The sequence below is a fragment of the Eptatretus burgeri genome, chromosome 11, assembly GCF_056783735.1.
Source record: "Eptatretus burgeri isolate ZD-2024b chromosome 11, Ebu_testis_v1, whole genome shotgun sequence".
In the NCBI taxonomy this organism is placed as follows: Eukaryota; Metazoa; Chordata; class Myxini; order Myxiniformes; family Myxinidae; genus Eptatretus; species Eptatretus burgeri.
Genome location: NC_140971.1, coordinates 39,511,294 through 39,532,903, shown reverse-complemented (window position 1 = coordinate 39,532,903; position 21,610 = coordinate 39,511,294). Strand labels below are relative to the sequence as shown.

General features: G+C 46.8%; 2 protein-coding genes across 4 annotated transcripts in view; both read left to right on the top strand.

Annotated features, from left to right (window-relative positions):
• The window catches only part of LOC147016900 (uncharacterized), a 394,344-nt gene that overhangs the window by 167,426 nt on the left and 205,308 nt on the right, over window positions 1–21,610 (top strand). The gene's annotated exons all lie outside the window — the stretch shown is intronic.
• The window catches only part of PLEKHJ1 (pleckstrin homology domain containing J1), a 32,090-nt gene that overhangs the window by 1,065 nt on the left and 9,415 nt on the right, over window positions 1–21,610 (top strand). The window contains exons 1-4 of one of the 3 annotated variants that reach the window (XM_085846107.1): window positions 2,007–2,135; window positions 4,103–4,195; window positions 5,556–5,623; window positions 19,833–19,905. In XM_085846107.1, the coding sequence (XP_085702233.1) occupies window positions 4,108–4,195; window positions 5,556–5,623; window positions 19,833–19,905 (229 nt within the window). In that variant the 5' untranslated portion in view covers window positions 2,007–2,135; window positions 4,103–4,107. Of the gene's footprint in view, window positions 1–2,006; window positions 2,136–2,799; window positions 2,973–4,102; window positions 4,196–5,555; window positions 5,624–19,832; window positions 19,906–21,610 lie in introns of those variants that run through there. The other 2 variants (XM_085846104.1, XM_085846106.1) reach the window with 2 other exon arrangements.

Genomic DNA, 21,610 nt, shown 5'->3' with positions numbered 1-21,610 from the left:
GTGTGTGTGTGTGTGTGTGTGTGTGTGTGTGTGTGTGTGTGTGTGTGTGTGTGTGTGTGTGTGTGTGTGTGTGTGTGTGTGTGTGTGTGTGTGTGACCGCTGTTTCTTGACAACCGCCGGTCCAATCTCATTGAAACTTGCCAGGTATATTGCTGGGGCCCTGAGGATGTGCCTTTTTAAGGTTTGATATTAATCGGACAAGTGATTCCCAAGTTATGGCTATTTATTTACCAAACCAATGACAGGACACGGTGCTATGACGTCACGGTTGACGTCACAATTATTATTATTTATTTTTTTTTGCACGTATGGCCACGCACGTGTGATGTGATTGACGTCACAATTCTTCTTCTTCGTTTGATATGACGTCACAATTGACGCTGGGGCCCTGTGGATGTGCCTTTTCAAGGTTTGATATTAATCGGAAAGAGGTTCCCAAGTTATGGCCATTTATTTACCAAACCAATGACAGGACACGTTGCTGTGTAGGCGTGGCCCATGGGGAAAGGGTGCCTAAGTTACCAATGACAGGACACGTTGCTGCGTCAGCGTGGCCCATGGGGAAAGGGCGCCTTGGTTACCAATGACAGGACACGTTGCTGCGTCAGCGTGGCCCATGGGGAAAGGGCCCCTTAGTTACCAATGACAGGACACGTTGCTGCGTCAGCGTGGCCCATGGGGAAAGGGCGCCTTGGTTACCAATGACAGGACACGTTGCTGCGTCAGCGTGGCCCATGGGGAAAGGGCGCCTTGGTTACCAATGACAGGACACGTTGCTGCGTCAGCGTGGCCCATGGGGAAAGGGCCCCTTAGTTACCAATGACAGGACACGTTGCTGCGTCAGCGTGGCCCATGGGGAAAGGGTGCCTAAGTTACCAATGACAGGACACGTTGCTGCGTCGGCGTGGCCCATGGGGAAAGGGCGCCTAAGTTACCAATGACAGGACACGTTGCTGCGTCAGCGTGGCTGTTGGGGAAAGGGCCCCTTAGTTACCAATGACAGGACACGTTGCTGCGTAGGTGTGGCCGTTGAGGAAGAGAGGTTACAACGTACGGACTTCCGGATAGTGACGACTTACTGTATTCTTTCTCGATTTTTTTTCTCGATTTCTCGACTTTCTGTATTCTTTCTTTCTCTATTTTCTCGATATTCTCGATAAATTATAGAGAGATAAACATGCACGTATGGGCACATACAAGTTTTTAAGAAAAGATAATAGCTGTGTGCTGTCTGGAATGTAGTACAGTACAGTACAGTATATTTGGGTCGTTGATCTAGTCGAAAAAACAAATTCCAAAATTTTTTTTTTGAGATTTGTTCTACCCTTATTATCAGTATTTAAAATGGCGATTTCAGTTAATGCAATGGCGATTTCGATGAAATTTGGTTGGTAGGTTCATACTATGACCAAGTTGTGTGCAAATGAGAACCGTTGCTATGGACACCACCGTTGCCGAGCAAAGGGACTTTGAATTTTTTGAGAAATCATAAAAAAAAAAAATTCGAAAATCAAAAATCGGGCCACGAGCGACTGTGGGCAGTACATTCAGCCATATTGTCAAAAATTTCCAGCCGGATCCTATGAAAACTGTCGGAGAAGATAGACTTTGAATGAACCCTCGTCGAAAACAATAAAAAAAACGAAGTTCGTTATATCTCAGAGACTATGAGTCAGATATACATGAAACTGGTATGGTAGGTTCATGGTATATCCTAGTTATGTGTGAGAAAGAACCGTTGCTATGAACCCCTCCGTTGCCTAGCAACGGCCGTAAAACCTCTAAATGTGGGGGGTATTTTAACGAACAAACAATCTGCAGCATTAAGCCTTGAAGCTGGAATCATGAATTTTCTTGTGCTTAATCATCAGATCATTCCCCATCGAACGGGCCCATCACGTCAGGTTCTATTGGGGAGGGGACTACCCATGTCCGCCTACTGGCTTGTTAAAATAGTATTGACTTTTCAGGAGGTTGACTCGGTATGTTCAGTTACCAAGCAGATAGTTAGGCGCTTGCCAAGCCAGCCGTTCCTTATGAACGATTTCGACTGGAGTGCTTAAACCACTTGGCGAGCGCTTTACAAGCTGATCGGAAATGGAACATACCCCTCGTTTGCGACTGATTCGACGATTGTAAGCGAAAACAGAATTGTATAACCTCAAAGCATGAATGCTATTTCTGTGCATTTTATCCTCTTGAAAAGTTAATTGATCGGTTTCTGTATTCTTTTGGCCTGCCTGACATGTATACAAGGCGGTGTAATAGCCGTCACCGAAACAGGCTGCGAAATGATAAAATGGTTTTTCTTGCACATCGAACCATTGGTATAAATTACATCAATTGACCCACAGAAGATTTATTCTATTTATAGTTGTTATTGTATATGTGATCAATCATGAAAAAATATCTCACTATCACGGGTTTGCTGAGTTTCACTTGTTGAGTTGAGACGATGGAATTAATTTGGTGTGGCTGGTTTATCGTCGACAATCTTAATACTTAAATAACGACAAGAAAATACGATTATTTAATAAATCCTATAAAGGGTCTAAACCCTGAAAATAATTGCTGTTAAATTATATGTTTGCGAACGTTTGTTGAAGGAAACTTTATCAGGGTATGCAAGTGTGTGCAAGAAAGAATCTTGCAGCTCGGCCGGCATTTCTCCCTGTAGTTTATTTACATTGTACGATGATCGAAAAATGAATGTTAATAAAAAAATGAGGATATATATATATATATATATATATATCAATAAATGTATATCAATATCTCAAATATGAAAAACATAATCATATTAGATAATAAGCGGAAGTGATCTCACTTGAGCGTCACTGTCACATGACGAAGGTGCAAGTAATCATAACAATCTGTTTTTTATGTCCTCATTCAAGGAGCTACATACACTTCCTGTCATCCCTCAGCCGGATTATTTGAAATATTTTGACATTTCGCAGAAATTAAAGTCCGTAAGTACAGACTGGCATTCATTCCTGCTTAATAGTGATAATAGACGAGGAAACGTCGGAGGACATTCTTAACATGGCAAATATTTTTGTTTGGATTTTTGGGAATGCCAGGCTGAAAGACGGACGATAGTTCTGTTGGTTAGCGTGCTTCTCCCTTATGAGCTGCCTGGTCATGGGTTTAATCTCCTTCAAGGGGTTGGATCCGATGAAACTGCAGACCTTATGCAGTGCTCGTGGGGAGCGATGCATCTCGGAGTAGGCAGTTCTCTTCAGATGGGGACCTAAAGTCGGCTGTCTCATGTGCATTCAAGTTGTGGCCGTCATAACATCTGACGGTATCTCGAAAAGAGCAGGTTATTGTGCGCCGGTGCTCTGGCTAAATTCCTTGCCTAGAGTTTCAAAGGGTTATGCAGGTGAATTAATATGGAATAGGCAAAGCCGAGAAGCGAACGTAGAATTCTTCTTGCATTCGCTTCTTAAATATATCAAATTAAACAGTCTTTTTGCTATGATTTTTCGGACATTTGTGCATACAACTTGTTCACAACTGTATGCTTGCCAACTATACCGTGGTACATGTAAGCGCTGCACAGCTGATGATTTTGACAGATCTGAGGTTAGTCAGGTACATAGCAGACGATGCTGCAATTTCCGGTTACTTCGGCCTGGATTCGGGATAAGCGATCAAATAATGTAAATCACGATTAAAAATTATTTCTTGATGATGTGGGAGATATCTTTATTAAAATCAGTGGAGGAAATATACACCATGTCTGGTATTTGGGTCTTTCATGTCTCCGATGATGCCTTTATCTCCTGGGATGGATCATTTCCCATGACAAAACCAGAAGCAAAAGGGTCATAGCAGACGACACGGATTTCAAATTGCCAGGGTATTGTGTTGTTGTTTTTGTTGTTTCCTAGTCTCTCATGTGCACGCGTTGAGTATGAAGCTCACTACGTTCGCAAAAAATGGACGTGTATCCTATATTTGATTAAGTGAATGAAAATGATAAAGTTAATACATCCGAGATGATGATAAGATTTTGTTAATAGGATATGATGTGCCAAATGGTTTGTCATTTTGTATATCCCTGTGTAATCTCTGTGTTTGCCTTTTGCCTCTCAAGAAAATATGAGATTTAATGAACGCGAGGTGGCAGCCCTTGCCAATGGCGGACCAGTACGAGAGGCTCAGTTACAAATGCGAGGTGCCAGAGGAGGTAGGAAATTGCTTGAACATTTAACATCCCTTTGGCTTATATTTCCATCTCCATCTGCAAGTTCTGTCTGGATGTCAGTAGACCCAATGTCTTTCATCTGCTCTCATTTCGTACATACTAGATGACCCGTGAACCCGTTGGGTTCAAGTTGTGTCAGTGGTTGATAAAAAAATTATTTCAAAAAGAAAATAAATCGCTCCAGCCAACTCTACCACTAAGGTTGTTTTCATTAATCAAATAATCCCGAAGAAAACTTGTCTGAATCGGGAATTGATTTTTTAATAATTTTTTTTCGTTGCCTGATTTGAACGAAACATGATATTGCGCGTCAATGTGGAAAAAAAAAAACGGAGTATAGAAAGTCGAAGAAATTATTGTGCGTAATCTTCGAAACACAATTTTATTTATTAATGAACACTGAAGTATTAGATCAAAATGGCGATGTTTATTTTATGCTTAAAAATAAATCGTTCTTTGTCAAAACTAAATGTTTGAGATTTTTTATTAAATAATTTCACGAAAAAAAAAAGATAGCTCCAGCAAACTATACCACTGAGGTTGTTTGCATTGATCAAATACTCCTGAAGAGTACTTGACTGAATCAGGAATTTATTTTTAAATAATTTTTTCGTTGCCCGATTTGAACGAAACTTGATACTGCACACTGCAGGAGAATGCTGAGTAAGGTGGCCCTAAAATTTTTGCACTATCATATACTGTTTTGGCTGTATTTCGGGAACATACATACATATATACAAGATAAGAGTTTTAGTTATATATATATACATATACATGTACATATACGTATGTACGTACCAATAACTTCTCCAAGCCGTTGCATTGCCCTGTTTAGCATTCCCATGTGAACCCCTGATTTATAGTTCTGAGAACCCAGGTTCAAATCCCATGTGCTGTCTATGGTTTACTAATTTATTTGTGGTTCATTTACTGTAATTATGCACTGATTTCTATTACACCTCTGTACAAGCTCCTCCATGAAATGAACCTTAATGAATTTTTTTAAAAGAAAGAAAAGTTTAATATTAAGCTTGGGAATGACCCCTGCTTGATTTGCATCCCTCCTGGTTTAGAACCATCGCAGTGAACCTCCAACAACAAATTGTGCAATGAGTTCCAAAAAAAAAAAATAAAAAAAAATGCATATGCAAGGACCAAGCACTTTGTGAAGCTTTACTATGTGCGTGTGTGTTTGTGTAACAGAAATGAAAAAAACGAGGTGTGTGTGTGTGTGTGTGTGTGTGTGTGTGTGTGTGTGTGTGTGTGTGTGTGTGTGTGTGTGTGTGTGTGTGTGTGTGTGTGTGTGTGTGTGTGTGTGTGTGTGTGTGTGTGTGTGTTGCAGTGTACAAGGAACGCCTTGTGAAACTTGCCAAAAATTTCCTTTTTTACTCTCGTCTGCAAGAAACAGAAGTAAGGCAAACCTCAATTTTTTTTTTTTTGAAATTGCATAACAGCATGTTTGATTTATTTAGTTTTGGCTTTAAATATTCTGATTCTGTGTCTTGAAATCTTGTTACATTTCCAATCACTTTTGGCATTTGCGCTAAGTGAGTGGATTTAAGCAATCTGTCCTTTGTTAAAATGTGTGTGTGTTATCTCTCTAACAGGTACTGGGCTCTGTATGGACCCAAGGGCAGTTGTTTGACTCATTTTGTTTGTCTCCAAAATCTCTGAAATCAGTGGATAATTTATCAACTTGTTGATCAAAATATTGTGACATTATTTACTTGAGAGTGAAGTTGATGGCGTGCCACGCTTCCCACCAAAAGCAAAGTTGAAAGATGACACAAAGTTCCACCAGGAATTACCCAATATAAAAATTTGAGTGTAAAAAGTTTTCAGTGTTAACCCCGGTAATCCTAAGTCCCCACTCCCTGGGACATTAACTGGGGGTCAGATCCAAAAAGATCGTTACATATTTCATGCATCCCCCAATGTTGTTTGCATATGCAAAGTGTCATTAAAAAATGTTTTTAAAACTGCCTGTAATGCATCTGTATACAAAACACTTGCTGCTATGGGACTTGGAATAACAACACCACCTATGAAAACCTGATACTCCATATATGCATGGAGTGTGGCTTCACATGCAGTGCAGTTGCTTTTACTTCTCATTTTGGTGATTATTTGATCAGTATTTTATATTTATTATCGCTGTTCGTTAATTTTGTGAGGCTCTTCCAACTTTTAAATCGTGAGCTGCATTGTGTGAACATGGATTCTGAATGTATACTACTATACGGCATGGTTTGAGTTGCCCGAACTGTTTAAAATATCCAAATTAATGAAAGAAGAAAACCTTCATTCATGAGAAGAAAAATAAATACAGTAATTGTAATCTCTCCGTGATGAAGCTGAGTCGCTGGGCCTATACTTTCACTTTCACTATACTATAGTGGGCTGGGCCACTTTCACATCATAGACAGGTTGGTTGTCTGTCTTCTGCTGCATCCTTTCTTGTCTTGCACCCTCTACCCTTTCCATGTTCTGTACCCCCCCCCACCCCCAACCCCACCCCAACTCCCAGGTTTCTGCATGGCGCAGACGGTCTGCCAGTAACGCCTTTCTCATGAAGCTCCCAAAATCCAGAATCGCTGCTGATCTCCACTCATTCATTAATCTTTTTTCCCCACCTGGGGATCCAATTTCTTCACTCTCTTCAATGTCATTCTTCCATCCAGGACTTCAAAACAGCTGTTCACCATCATCTCAGGTTCTTCATCTCCCCAATCCACAACCATGATCTTTTTTTACTCCCATGAACCTTCCTCAATCCCACCTCTTTCCAGGTTATCAGTTTTTGTTTCCATTTCTATGATTAAGAATTTGTGGCTGTAATCCGCTTGCTCCCATTCTTCCCCACATCCCTTGTTTGTCTCTCTGTTTTGTCACTCAACCCTGCTGTTGGTGTGTTTCCACCACCCCCGCCCCCACTCCACCCCTCTATTTCTGCTTTTATTTTCGTTCTCTTACGTCCTGATCCATTCTGCGTTATAGCTCCTCGATGAGTCTCAACAATGTATACAAAAAACGGAAGTTAACCTCAGCATATATCCACCACAAACCATAACCCTGCCCAAAACCATAACCGTAACCATAACCTTAATGCTAACCTCAGCTCAAATGCAGAGGATGCATGTATTGGGAATTTTGTGTGCAGTACTTTATTCCTTATTACCATTCCTTGTTAATGGCCCCCTTTAGACTTAATTTTTCAAAAAGAAACTTGGTGTTCACAAATAGTGGAAAATATAAATGAGGATAAGTCTAATGGTGGAGGAGATCCTGCACTCTTTGCACATTTCATTTGTAACAGGAACTGCACTCGATAGAGCGCATTCCTCCACCAGGCGGAACAGTTTACGTTTTGTATCCTACTGATAGGCTGGATCTGGATCTGGACCTGAACGAAAATCTCATTCGCTTGTTCTCATCACAGAACCAACTCATCCACCTAGTTTTGTCATAAGCCGTCCACAACTTTTTGAAATGTTATGCTATATATCATTTTTGGCCCCATCTTTCAATGGTGAAGAATCACTTAATATATTATACTATTCTCATATCCGGATCCAGAATCAAATCTACCTTGTCACACACTCAACCTGACCACCAAGTCTCGTCCGAATCCATCCATAACTTTTTGAGATATTGTGTTGTGTATAGTTTTTGGCCCAATGTCTCATTGATGAAGAATCTAAAAATTCCAGGATGCATATCCACATCCAGATCCTGACCAAAAATGTACGTTGCTATCCATGGTCGATTGGTCGGTCACCCACATACACAAATTTTTTTTTTTTAATTATTGCTTCAAAACTGCAGACAAAATCATGTGACAGATGCACCGACAGACACACCGACATACACACCGACAGACACACCGACAGACACACCGACAGACACACCGACAGACACACCGACAGACACACCGACAGACACACCGACAGACACACCGACAGACACACCGACAGACACACACAGACACACACAGACAGACACAGACAGACACACACAGAGACAGACACACAGACAGACACACACAGACACACACAGACAGACACACACACAGACAGACACACACACAGACAGACAGGCACGCGCACACAAACAGACGCCGCGCACAAACAGACGCCGCGCACAAACAGACGCCGCGCACAAACAGACGCCGCGCACAAACAGACGCCGCGCACAAACAGACGCCGCGCACAAACAGACGCCGCGCACAAACAGACGCCGCGCACAAACAGACGCCGCGCACAAACAGACGCCGCGCACAAACAGACGCCGCGCACAAACAGACGCCGCGCACAAACAGACGCCGCGCACAAACAGACGCCGCGCACAAACAGACGCCGCGCACAAACAGACGCCGCGCACAAACAGACGCCGCGCACAAACAGACGCCGCGCACAAACAGACGCCGCGCACAAACAGACGCCGCGCACAAACAGACGCCGCGCACAAACAGACGCCGCGCACAAACAGACGCCGCGCACAAACAGACGCGCCGCGCACAAACAGACGCCGCGCACAAACAGACGCCGCGCACAAACAGACGCCGCGCACAAACAGACGCCGCGCACAAACAGACGCCGCGCACAAACAGACGCCGCGCACAAACAGACGCCGCGCACAAACAGACGCCGCGCACAAACAGACGCCGCGCACAAACAGACGCCGCGCACAAACAGACGCCGCGCACAAACAGACGCCGCGCACAAACAGACGCCGCGCACAAACAGACGCCGCGCACACGCACAAACAGACACCGCGCACAAACAGACACCGCGCACGCGCACACGCACAAACAGACACCGCGCACGCGCACACGCACAAACAGACACCGCGCACGCGCACACGCACAAACAGACACCACGCACGCGCACACGCACACGCACAAACAGACACCACGCACGCGCACACGCACACGCACAAACAGACACCACGCACGCGCACACGCACACGCACAAACAGACACCGCGCACGCGCACACGCACAAACAGACACCGCGCACGCGCACACGCACAAACAGACACCGCGCACGCGCACACGCACAAACAGACACCGCGCACGCGCACACGCACAAACAGACACCGCGCACGCGCACACGCACACGCACAAACAGACACCACACACAAACGGACACGCGCGCGCACACACAAACAGACACCACACACAAACGGACACGCGCGCGCACACACAAACAGACACACGCGCGCGCACACACAAACAGACACACGCGCGCGCACACACAAACAGACACACGCGCGCGCGCACACACAGACAGACACACGCGCGCGCACACACAAACAGACACACGCGCGCGCACACACAAACAGACACACGCGCGCGCACACACAAACAGACACACGCGCGCGCACACACAAACAGACACACGCGCGCGCACACAAACAGACACACGCGCGCGCACACACAAACAGACACACGCGCGCGCACACACACAAACAGACACACGCGCGCGCACACAAACACACACACGCGCGCGCACACACAAACAGACACACGCGCGCGCACACACAAACAGACACACGCGCGCGCACACACAAACAGACACACGCGCGCGCACACACAAACAGACACACGCGCGCGCACACACAAACAGACACACGCGCGCGCACACACAAACAGACACACGCGCGCGCACACACAAACAGACACACGCGCGCGCACACACAAACAGACACACGCGCGCGCACACACAAACAGACCCCCGCGCGCGCACACACAAACAGACACACACGCGCGCGCACACACAGGCAGACACACGCGCGCGCGCACACACAGACAGACACACGCGCGCGCGCACACACAGACAGACACACGCGCGCGCGCACACACAAACAGACACACGCGCGCGCGCACACACAAGCAGACACACACGCGCGCGCACACACAAGCAGACACACACGCGCGCGCACACACAAACAGACACACACGCGCGCGCACACACAAACAGACACACACGCGCGCGCACACACAAACAGACACACACGCGCGCGCACACACAAACAGACACACGCGCGCGCGCACACACAAGCAGACACACACGCCCCCACACACACAAACAGACACACACGCGCGCGCACACACAAACAGACACACACGCGCGCGCACACACAAACAGACACACACGCGCGCGCACACACAAACAGACACACACGCGCGCGCACACACAAACAGACACACGCGCGCGCACACACAAACAGACACACGCGCGCGCACACACAAACAGACACACGCGCGCGCACACACAAACAGACACACGCGCGCGCACACACAAACAGACACACGCGCGCGCACACACAAACAGACACACGCGCGCGCACACACAAACAGACACACGCGCGCGCACACACAAACAGACACACGCGCGCGCACACACAAACAGACACACGCGCGCGCACACACAAACAGACACACGCGCGCGCACACACAAACAGACACACGCGCGCGCACACACAAACAGACACACGCGCGCGCACACACAAACAGACACACGCGCGCGCACACACAAACAGACACACGCGCGCGCACACACAAACAGACACACGCGCGCGCACACACAAACAGACACACGCGCGCGCACACACAAACAGACACACGCGCGCGCACACACAAACAGACACACGCGCGCGCACACACAAACAGACACACGCGCGCGCACACACAAACAGACACACGCGCGCGCACACACAAACAGACACACGCGCGCGCACACACAAACAGACACACGCGCGCGCACACACAAACAGACACACGCGCGCGCACACACAAACAGACACACGCGCGCGCACACACAAACAGACACACGCGCGCGCACACACAAACAGACACACGCGCGCGCACACACAAACAGACGCGCGCGCGCGCACACACAAACAGACACACGCGCGCACACACACGCGCACACACACGCGCGCACACACACGCGCGCACACACACACACAAACAGACACACGCGCGCGCACACACGCGCACACACACACACACAAACAGACACACGCGCGCACACACACGCGCACACACACACACGCAAACAGACACACGCGCGCACACACACACACAAACAGACACACGCAGACAGACACACGCGCGCACACACACACACACAAACAGACACACGCAAACAGCCACGCGCGCGCACACACACACACACTAACAGACACACCCAAACAGACACACGCGCGCAGACACACACTCACAAACAGACACACGCGCACACACACGCGCGCACACACACACACAAACAGACACACGCGCGCGCACACACACACACAAACAGACACACGCGCGCACACACACACACACACATACAGACACACGCGCGCGCACTCACACACACACAAACAGACACACGCGCGCACACACACACACACACAAACAGACACACGCGCGCACACACACACACACACACAAACAGACACACGCGCGCACACACACACACACACACACACACACACACACAAACAGACACACGCGCGCACACACACACACACACACACACACACGCGCGCACACACACAGACAGACACACGCAGACAGACACACGCGCGCACACACACACACACACACAGACACACGCGCGCACACACACACACACAGACAGACACACGCGCGCACACACACACACACAAACAGACACACGCGCGCACACACACACACACAAACAGACACACGCGTGCACACACACACACACAAACAGACACACGCACACACAAACAGACACACGCACACACAAACAAACACACGCACACACACACGCAGACACAAACACACACACAAACAAACACATAGACATAGACACACACACAGTTAGACACATAGACACACACACATAGACACACACATAGACACATAGACAGACCACATGTTGTGGTTGAGAGCCACATGTTGGCTATGAGAGTAGAGGAAGTCACTAAGCCACGTGTGAGGTTGGCCTTGAATGCCATAGGCATAAAGTTTGGAAAGCAAGGCGGGATGCCAGTCTGTATGAAAAGCTCGAGATATGTCTGCAAAGACAGCCCTGATCTCATGTCTGACATTTAGGGCTGTCATCCATTGTTGGGTGAGATATCCAAGGTAGAGTAACCAGGTCTGAATCCAAATTGGTGATCTGAAATGAGGCTGTTCGAGCAAAGGAAGGATTTCTTCTCAACTCTGATGATTGATTCCATGATCTTGCTGATGATTAGGTGTAAGCTAATCAGTCTCCAGTGAAGGGGATCAGTTTTTGCACCTTTTTATGTAATGTATTGTTGTTCGCTGATTTCTAAGCATATGGAAGATGACCTCAGGCAAATTACAGGGTGAAAAGGGCAGATAGAGGATTTGCAAGAGCAACAGAGTAGGTTTTTCGGACACGTGAGCTGATGCCGTCTGGTCCAGTTGCAGAATCAGAATCAGTCGAGGGTTGCCAGAAAGTTATCCACCTTCTCAGGTGCAAAGGATACAGAGTCCAGGAGTAGTTGGGTATGACTGGATTGGTTGGGTACAGAGAGCAAGGGGTTTGCTCACAAGATTTGGAAGCGGACATGGAATTGAGGCCTTTTCACGAGCTGAGTGTTGGTTGTGGTGCCACGAGGAGAGGCAAGGAATTTGTGGGGAGGTGGGGGGGGGGTACATACTCTGGAGACAGACTGAACAAGACACCACCAAGTTTTAGAGGTTGGAGACAAGTTTGAAAATTCAATCTTGAGGTTGGCCAGGTGTTGTTTTCTGGCTATCCTGAGAGTGGCCAAACATCTGTGGAATGAGCTGAGATTGCCTTTGGTCGGGTTAGCTTTCCAGGAAGAGAAGGCAAGTTGTTTCAGAACTGCGTCACCACAGGATTCAGTCAGTATACCATGGGTGGGAAGAATGGTATGATAACTGAAGACGAAATAGTAGTTCGATGTTTAACATTTGCGCAATTATATTGTCTCCCGTTGTGGGGGTGGGGGGGTGTTGGGGGATGAGTTGGATGTTACCATAGAGCAAATGGGAATGCATCGTGTAGCATGGTCCGTGTGTGAGTAGAAAGCCATCTCGATCTATAAGTAGGGAAATGTAAGCTTAAGCATTGTCTTGTTTGCCTGTACACCATACAGGGAATGGTGGTGGTAATAATTGGTTGGTGTTATGGTTAAGGAAATTGTGTGTAAAACTTCTATGTAAACTTTCTGCTGGGGGGTGCCGGGAGGCTTGGCACGAAAGAGGTGGGGATGAAGCAGTGGATTGCCTGTGAGGGGCAGAGTCTCAGATGCCTCCAAAAATGGGGTGGAGTGTGGCCAAGAAAAAGGAGAGGGAAGGGCCAAAATCAGCAGTTGGGGGAGAGAGAGAATGTTCGCGGCAGTTGGAGAGACAGGATTCGAGAAGAGTTGAGAGAGCGAGAGTTGGAAATGGCTGAGGGGAAAGTTGGTTTCAGGAGAAGGTGGAGAAGCCTGGGAACGTGACTGGGAGTTGTTGGCATGTGTGAGAGTGAGAGCAGAGCTTCCTTTAAGGGGTTCATCATGCCTATGTGCCTCTGGCTCTGTTCATCACCCAAATGCCTGTTCATCAACCGGGGCCTGTGTGTGATCTCCTGATGATCTCATCGTCGTGCGATCGTCTGGACGCCCCATTATCTGCTCGCCTCATTGTCTGCTCACCTCCTCATCTCGCCTCAACATCTTCCCATCCCACTGCCAAAAAGCTGAGTCCCCCTGGTTTTGTCCCCTCCCCATCTGTGACTGAGTCCGGAGTGCGGTGCCTAGTTCTTTAGATTTATTTTTCCCATTTGTACATATTTATTTATTTATTTATTATCGATTCTGTATTTTCCTTTTCTTCCCCACCACAACCCACCATCATCTCCTCCATTGTGTCCCTTCTTCCTTGGTTCTTTTTCTATTATTGTTTGTAGTTCAGGAAGTAAACCCATTCGGTTCAAAAGCTTGAGGGTCCTCATTTCTCTCCTCATGACCCACGTGCGCACCATCACCATTAATGCAGAACGCCTCATTTGAGCCACTCGGGATATTGCAGGACTTCGACCTCCCGCCGCACCAAGCTTGATTCTAGTTGAGCCATTGACGCTACAATATTGTCCACCACGAGCAAGCTGAACAGAAAGCGACATCAATGCTCGTCAAACCATTTTACCCAATTTTGTGGAAAACCAGTATGGCAGCCAACACAGTTTGAATTATCCTGTTAAGTATCTTTGGTTGGGGAACATCAAACTGGTTGAAATTCGCAGGAGTCTTTGCACAATTTGGTGATGTATGTCTTTCATGCAATTGTCTATTTCAATGCTGCAGTCGTTCAGAAATGGTTGTGAATTGGAGAGTGATCTAGATTCTAGAGCAGGGGTCAGGAACGTGTGGCTCGCGAGCCAGGTGTGGCTCTTTTGATGATTGCATCTGGCTCGCAGATAAAATTGGAGTTTGAAACTTTGAAAGCCCAATATTTCTCGTGGAAGCTTTACCTATAGTTTGAATGGTGTCGTGCTTCATTCACGTGCAGGGCTGAACTTGGCAGAAGGAGAGAAGAAAAAACGCCTCCGAATTGGCTGAAGCGGTTTTTGTTTCGTCCAGTCAGGCGGCTGAGGCGACTAGTGATTTCGGTTCCTCCAATAACGTGCCGCCACCGAGACGCGTAGCGGAATTCATCTCGACCAATCATGCGCCACCGCTGAGGCGACAGCATCCCAGAGTTGGCCGGCCGCGCCACACCTCTCGAGTATATAAGCCCGTGCGCAGGCCAGCCAGACTCACTATTTGCCAAGCCTCAGTTGGGTCAACATCTCCCTCTCTCTCATTTGCTCAAAGCTAACCCTTCGACGAAGAAGATTGCGAAAAGAAAAAAAGATGAGGAGTATCGTACATTTCAGGACGAATGGGCCGAAGAATTCGCCTTTGTGGAGAGAGCAGGTTCTGTGGTGTGTCTAATTTGCAATGACAAAATTGCATCGATGAAACGGTCGAATATAAAGCGGCACTTCGACACACGCCATGCTACCTTTGCATCAAAATACCCTGCGGGAGACAGCAGAAAGAAAGCGTGCCAAGAGCTACTGAGCAGGGTGCAAGCCAGCCAGCAGCAACTCCGCGTATGGACCCGGCAAGGTGACTATAATTCCGCTCGCTTTGCTGGATCTTTAGCAATAGTGAGGAACGGAAAACCATTCACAGATGGCGAGGATGCTAAAACGTTCATGCTGGATGTAGCCAATGAACTTTTTGATGATCTTCCGAACAAAGACAAGATAATCAAACGGATACAAGACATGCCTCTGTCGGCAAGAACTGTTCATGATCGTACCATCATTATGGCAAACCAAGTGGAGGAAACGCAAGTGAAGGACATAAATACAGCGCCGTTCTTTTCCCTGGCTTTGGATGAGTCAACAGACGTAAGTCATTTGTCGCAGTTCAGTGTGATTGCAAGATATGCTGCTGGTGATACACTGCGCGAAGAAAGTCTTGCTGTTCTGCCAATAAAAGGGTCCACAAGAGGTGAGTATTTATTCAAGTCTTTCATGGAGTTCGCTCAAGAAAAAAATCTACGAATGGATAAACTTATCTCAGTGTGTACTGATGGTGCTCCGTGTATGGTGGGGAAAAACAAAGGATTTGTGGCGCTTCTCCGTGAACATGAAAATAGACCCATCCTAAGTTTCCATTGCATTCTACACCAGGAGGCACTTTGTGCTCAGATGTGTGATGGACAGCTTGGCGAAGTGATGTCGCTGGTCATTCGTGTGATCAACTTTATTGTTGCCCGAGCCTTAAATGCTCGCCAGTTTAAAACACTGCTGGATGAAGTTGGAAATAACTATCACGGTCTGCTTTTGCACAGCAATGTGCGTTGGTTGTCAAGAGGGAAGGTGCTTAGCCGTTTTGCGGCTTGCCTAAACGAAATCCGGACTTTCCTTGAAATGAAAGGGATTGAGCATTCTGAGCTAGCCGAAACTGAGTGGCTCCTCAAGTTTTACTATCTCGTGGATATGACTGAACATCTGAACCAGCTCAACGTGAAAATGCAAGGCATTGGAAATACAGTGTTATCCCTTCAACAAGCCGTGTTTGCTTTTGAAAACAAGCTGGAGCTCTTTATCATGGATCTTGAAACAGGTCGTTTACTACATTTTGAAAAACTGAGACAATTTAAAGATGCATGCACAGCAAGTGAGCCCACTCAAAACTTTGATTTCCACCAGTTAGCTGGCTTCACATCCAGTCTCCTACAGTCATTTAAAGCACGCTTTGGAGAATTTCGTGAGCACACTCGTCTTTTTAAGTTCATCACCCATCCAAACGAGTGTTCACTGGACACAGCCGACCTGAGTTACATTCCTGGTGTCTCAGTCAGAGATTTTGAAGCAGAAGTGGCTGACCTGAAGGCCTCAGACATGTGGGTGAATAAGTTCAAGTCAATGAATTAAGATTTGGAAAGAATCGCACGACAGAAAGCGGAGTTGGCGAGCAAGCACATGTGGACAGAAATGAAAAAAACTTCAACCCGAAGACCAGCTGATTATCAAAACTTGGAACGCGCTTCCTGTCACATACCACACACTGCAGCGTGTGAGTATTGCTGTATTGACCTTGTTTGGATCTACGTATGCATGTGAGCAGTCATTCTCACATCTTAAAAACATCAAGTCCAACCTACGATCACGTCTAACGGATGAAAGCCTCAACGCTTGCATGAAGCTTAACCTCACCAAGTACCAACCAGACTACAAAGCCATCAGCAAATCCATGCAGCACCAGAAGTCCCATAAATGGTGAGTATTATAACAACATTATTAAAAAGAATAAATTCAGAGGCTTATTATACTCACATTTAGTTGAATTCAGTCTTAAAATATATTATATGGCTCTCACTGAAATAGATTTCCAAATATTTTGCTTTCATGGCTCTCTGGGTCAAAAACGTTCCCGACCCCTGTTCTAGAGCATTCTCACATGCAACCAACTGCTTTCACTTAAGCGGACATTAAACTTGAACAGATAATTTGAATGTCCACATTACTATGCAGTCCTTGAAAATGCAAAATATGTGTGTGATGAAGACCCTTCAATCCCGGCCAAGAATTGAGGGGAGTCAACAAAAGATTCTCGAATATGCGGTTTATTGAAGCGGAACAGCACTTGCAAGCCGAGGTGGCACAGGCACCAACCACAGCAGTCAGACCCTGTACCACACTAAAAGTCACACTACAAGACTCATATCTAAAAACCCTATTCCTAGGTGGAGAAACGCAAGACAAAGCAAGAAACAAAGGTGCAAGTGGGCTTTTCCCCCCCTCCCTACACCCTAAGGGAAGGTTGGCAATCCAATAACTCTCCCACGGTTGTAAGCGGGCTGCGAGACAAAGCAGGCACATATTCATAAACAGCTTTGAGGTTTCAAGAGCTGGAATTCATAACAGTTGCCTGCTCATAGCAGTTACCTGCTGCAAGTTTTCATAACAGTTGCCTGCTGCAAGTTTGTTTATGGAAAGGGCGGGAGCCCTGTAGGCTTGTGTAAAATGCATTTTAAGACTGCAAGGACACTGGTGACACTGGTTTGAATCCAGACAACTGATTAATGCAATTACCGAATGTTGAAATGAATCAAATGTTTAAATATGGACCATATGTGGCCAATCAACAGTCGCACCCGACATTCATACCTGACAATGTGGATGTCAGTGTTGGAAGTGTGGAAACAATTTTTCATTTTCACTTGAAATTCATCACTGTTTAGTGCAAGGTGTGTACAAATTGATGTCACATTTGATCAAGATGCAACTAGTGGGGCCATTGTTACTTGGCTCCTGGAATGCTATCACAAGGGAGGAAGATGATTTCTTGAAGAACATTGTTGCATGTGATGAGATCTGAATTTTTTAATTATTTTGAGATGTGCAATGAGAACTGGATGCAGAATAAAATGTTGCACTTGGAGCACTGCTGATAAAATGGCAAATTGAGAACTTGAGATATTTCTGCTAACTCATCTGATACCTTAATCATTGTGCATTTTCCCAAAGCTGAGATTTGACAATGAAAGATTGTGATGATATATTGTTGCGGAGCCGGGTATCAGCTGTGAGCACGACCACTAGGTGGAGCAGTAGGGTCGACTCTACCGAACACCCGGAATCTAGATCGTACCTTTCGGAAAACTCTGAGGGTACGGGTCCCTTACCGGACCGTGAATCGTCAATAATTCCACCACGTGGTACAGGGTTATTTGCCAATCTTCAAAATACCTAGACATCCACGTGGCGATTTACCAAGTATTCACACCCTCTACGGCACTCGTACGAGTCGAGCCGTTAGCGTGCCCGACCTGTGCGCAACGCGAGCGGATGGTTGCCGAAGTCCCGTCGGTCCAAATGTACATTTACAGCGGCAACAGCCTTTGTAATTCACCAACACGTGCCATGCTAAGCCAATGGAAGAAACACAGCAACGAACTGATACATTTAACAAATGGGGTATTTATTCACATTAATCGGGGAAACGAGGGAAGCACGTAAGGGCAGAGTTATCACGACTAATGGAGAATGCAAATTTACACACAAGCAGTGATACAATTCCTACTTAAAGACGGGCCCACAGTCAGACGCACATTCAAAATAAATGGACCCAAAATGGTCTTTATTATCCCTTCGGCTCGGAGGGAAGTCAAGCTGAGGGACGAGAACGTGGCAGGCTACCTGGCCGCGAGCGCGCGGCTCCACATCCGCACCTTCCCGGAGCACCCGTCGGCCAAGAACGGACCAGGGCAGCCAGACGCAGACCACGCCAGCCACGAGACGAGCCAAGAACCAGAGCACGCCAGCGACGAGATGCCTTTCGCCCAGCCTCGAGAGATGCATTTTGAACGGGCTCGAATTCTTCCTCTCCGCGCTCCAGCAGATACGCCCGATTATTTGCTCTCCGTTCCTTTTATCGCTCTCGGGCATGGTCCCGCTCAGGCGTGGCCCGCTCTCGGGCGCGGTCCCCTCAGGCGTGGCCCGTCCTCAGTAGGTGGGACACAACGCATTCCTTTATTTGGCGCGCTGCCAAGCGAACCGGTTCATGACCATATTTGGGAATGGAATTCAGTCTGCTCATCGTGGCCCGTCCTCAGTGGGTGGGACACGACGCATTCCCTTATTTGGCGCGCAGCCAAGCGAACCGGTTCATGACTATATTTGGGAATGTAATTCCATCCCCGAACGAATTCCGAACATGCCCGCATACCAGCGAGCGCGCAGAGAATGCCGGGAGCAGAGGGTTGTCGCTGTGAGAGCGAAGATGGCATTGTTGTTGTAGTTGTAGATGTAGTAGCCATAGTTGTGAGTGATGTAAAAACCCTATCAAAATAAATCACCGCATGTACATTTATTCACCCATTAAAGAGGGACAGGGACCCTAACTAAAAACACATACTTGCCGATATAACTCTTCTTTAGGACCTGTATGTTGAGTTTTCATGGCTTCCAGATACGTAACAATATATACATATATATGTATATGTATATAGATATATGTGTGTATGTATATGTATATATATATATATATATATATATATATATATATATATACTTTTTTAATCAACTTCTTTATTTTTTTGGCTTGGCTGTGTTTGTATGCAGCCATTGGGAGCTTTGTTGCTGGAGCAATGTACTGTGGAGAAGGACAAGGAGAACTCGATGTCTTTTTCAATTGGTATGTCGGACACGGTCATTTCACTCAGAATCTTCACCATCCTTCAATTGTCAGAAGATTGTGTTTCACCAATGAAGTACTGTGCCCAGTCAAATGATACAGTAAAATCTTTGCTCGTGAAACATGTATTTAGAAGGACCTATCTATCTGGTGAAGTGTGATAAGTGATTTTTATTTTTTGTTCCAGCTAATAGTTGTTCAGTGAACATAATACTTCATATAACAGCAAAATGATGCAGCTATTAGAAGTGACCATGGATAACAATATGATAACTACAATTGTGTGGAACCAACTTTTGTGTGGTTTGTGGAACCAACTTCCATATTCTCTTCAATCTCATTCTTCCCTTAAAGTCTTTAAGACACCAGCCTGTTCACCACCATCTCAGGTCATCACCAATCCAAACCATGATCTTTTGTACCTCCTTTTTTTTGTTGTTGTTTTTTTCTTGTATATCTTGTCAAGGCTCGTATGAGAGCTAACACACAGCGCACAACAAGGGGGGACATGAGACAAGAGGGGCAGGAGTGGGAAGAACAAAACAGTGGGGAACAGAGACATTAGAAGATCTGTGGAAGGGAAAGGGATGGGGTGGGGAACATGGGGTATACAAGATGGACACTACAGGGACTTTCAGGAAGGAAAGCAGGGAATTTGAAGGAGGTGCGCTTGGGGTGGATTATCGGGGGTAGAAAATATCAAGGATTTGGATGGGGGACAATAAGAGGTGGTGATGAACAGCTGTTTTGAAGGCCTGGAGGGAAGAATGAGATTGAACAGAGTGAGGGATTTATTCCAAAGGCAGGAAAAAAGAGGAATTAAAGAGTGAAGGTGAGCAGTGATTTTGGTAGTTTTACCAGAAGGGGGTTGTTGGCGGACCTTGAACGCCCTGCGGAAATATGGTGGGGAGAAATTGCAGACAGAGTAGGGTTGGGGGGGGGGGGCGGCGAGACCGGAGAGGAGACGGTGGAAGACAGACCACCAACCTGCCTGCGGTGATAGAGTAAGAGGCCCAAAGACTCAGCCTCATCGTGGGAGATACCAATGATCCGAAATGCCTTAGTTTCCACTGCGTGAAGCCGGGAAAGGTGAGAGGTTGGAGCATCAGCCCAGTGGGGAGAGCAGTACTCCATCAGACTGCGGACGAAAGCTTTGTATGTGGTCAGGAGCTCAGGTGGGCCGAGGAAGGACTTTGCACGATGGAGGAATCCCAGTCGGCAACTGGCTTTGGAGACCAGGTTGGAAATGTGGCTTTCCCAAGAAAGATCATGGCAGATCGTGAGGCCTAGAAGCTTGACAGAAAGACTTCTTCCAGAGGATTGTTGAGAAAGTCGATGGGTGGGGCGGGGGGGGTTCCAAACGGTCCTTTCGGAGAGACATAGTGAGAGTGTGAGATTTGTCAGGATTGAAAGACATGTTCCACTTGTTGGTCCAATTTGTGATTTTACGCAGATCTGCAAAGAGCGAAGAAGCTGCTACTTGCCGGTCTGAGGGATGACAGATAGTACGGCAGAGGGTGGAGTCATCAGCAAAAAGATAAAGAGGAGTTTACAGAGAGTCGGAGAGATCATGGATGAAAACCAGAAAAAGAACAGGGTCCAGGATGCTGCCTTGAGGAACTCCAGCCTGGGCAGTAAGAGGGGATGAGAGAACTCCATTTCGGGCCACACGCTGGCTGCGACAGTAGAGATGGCCTTGGATACC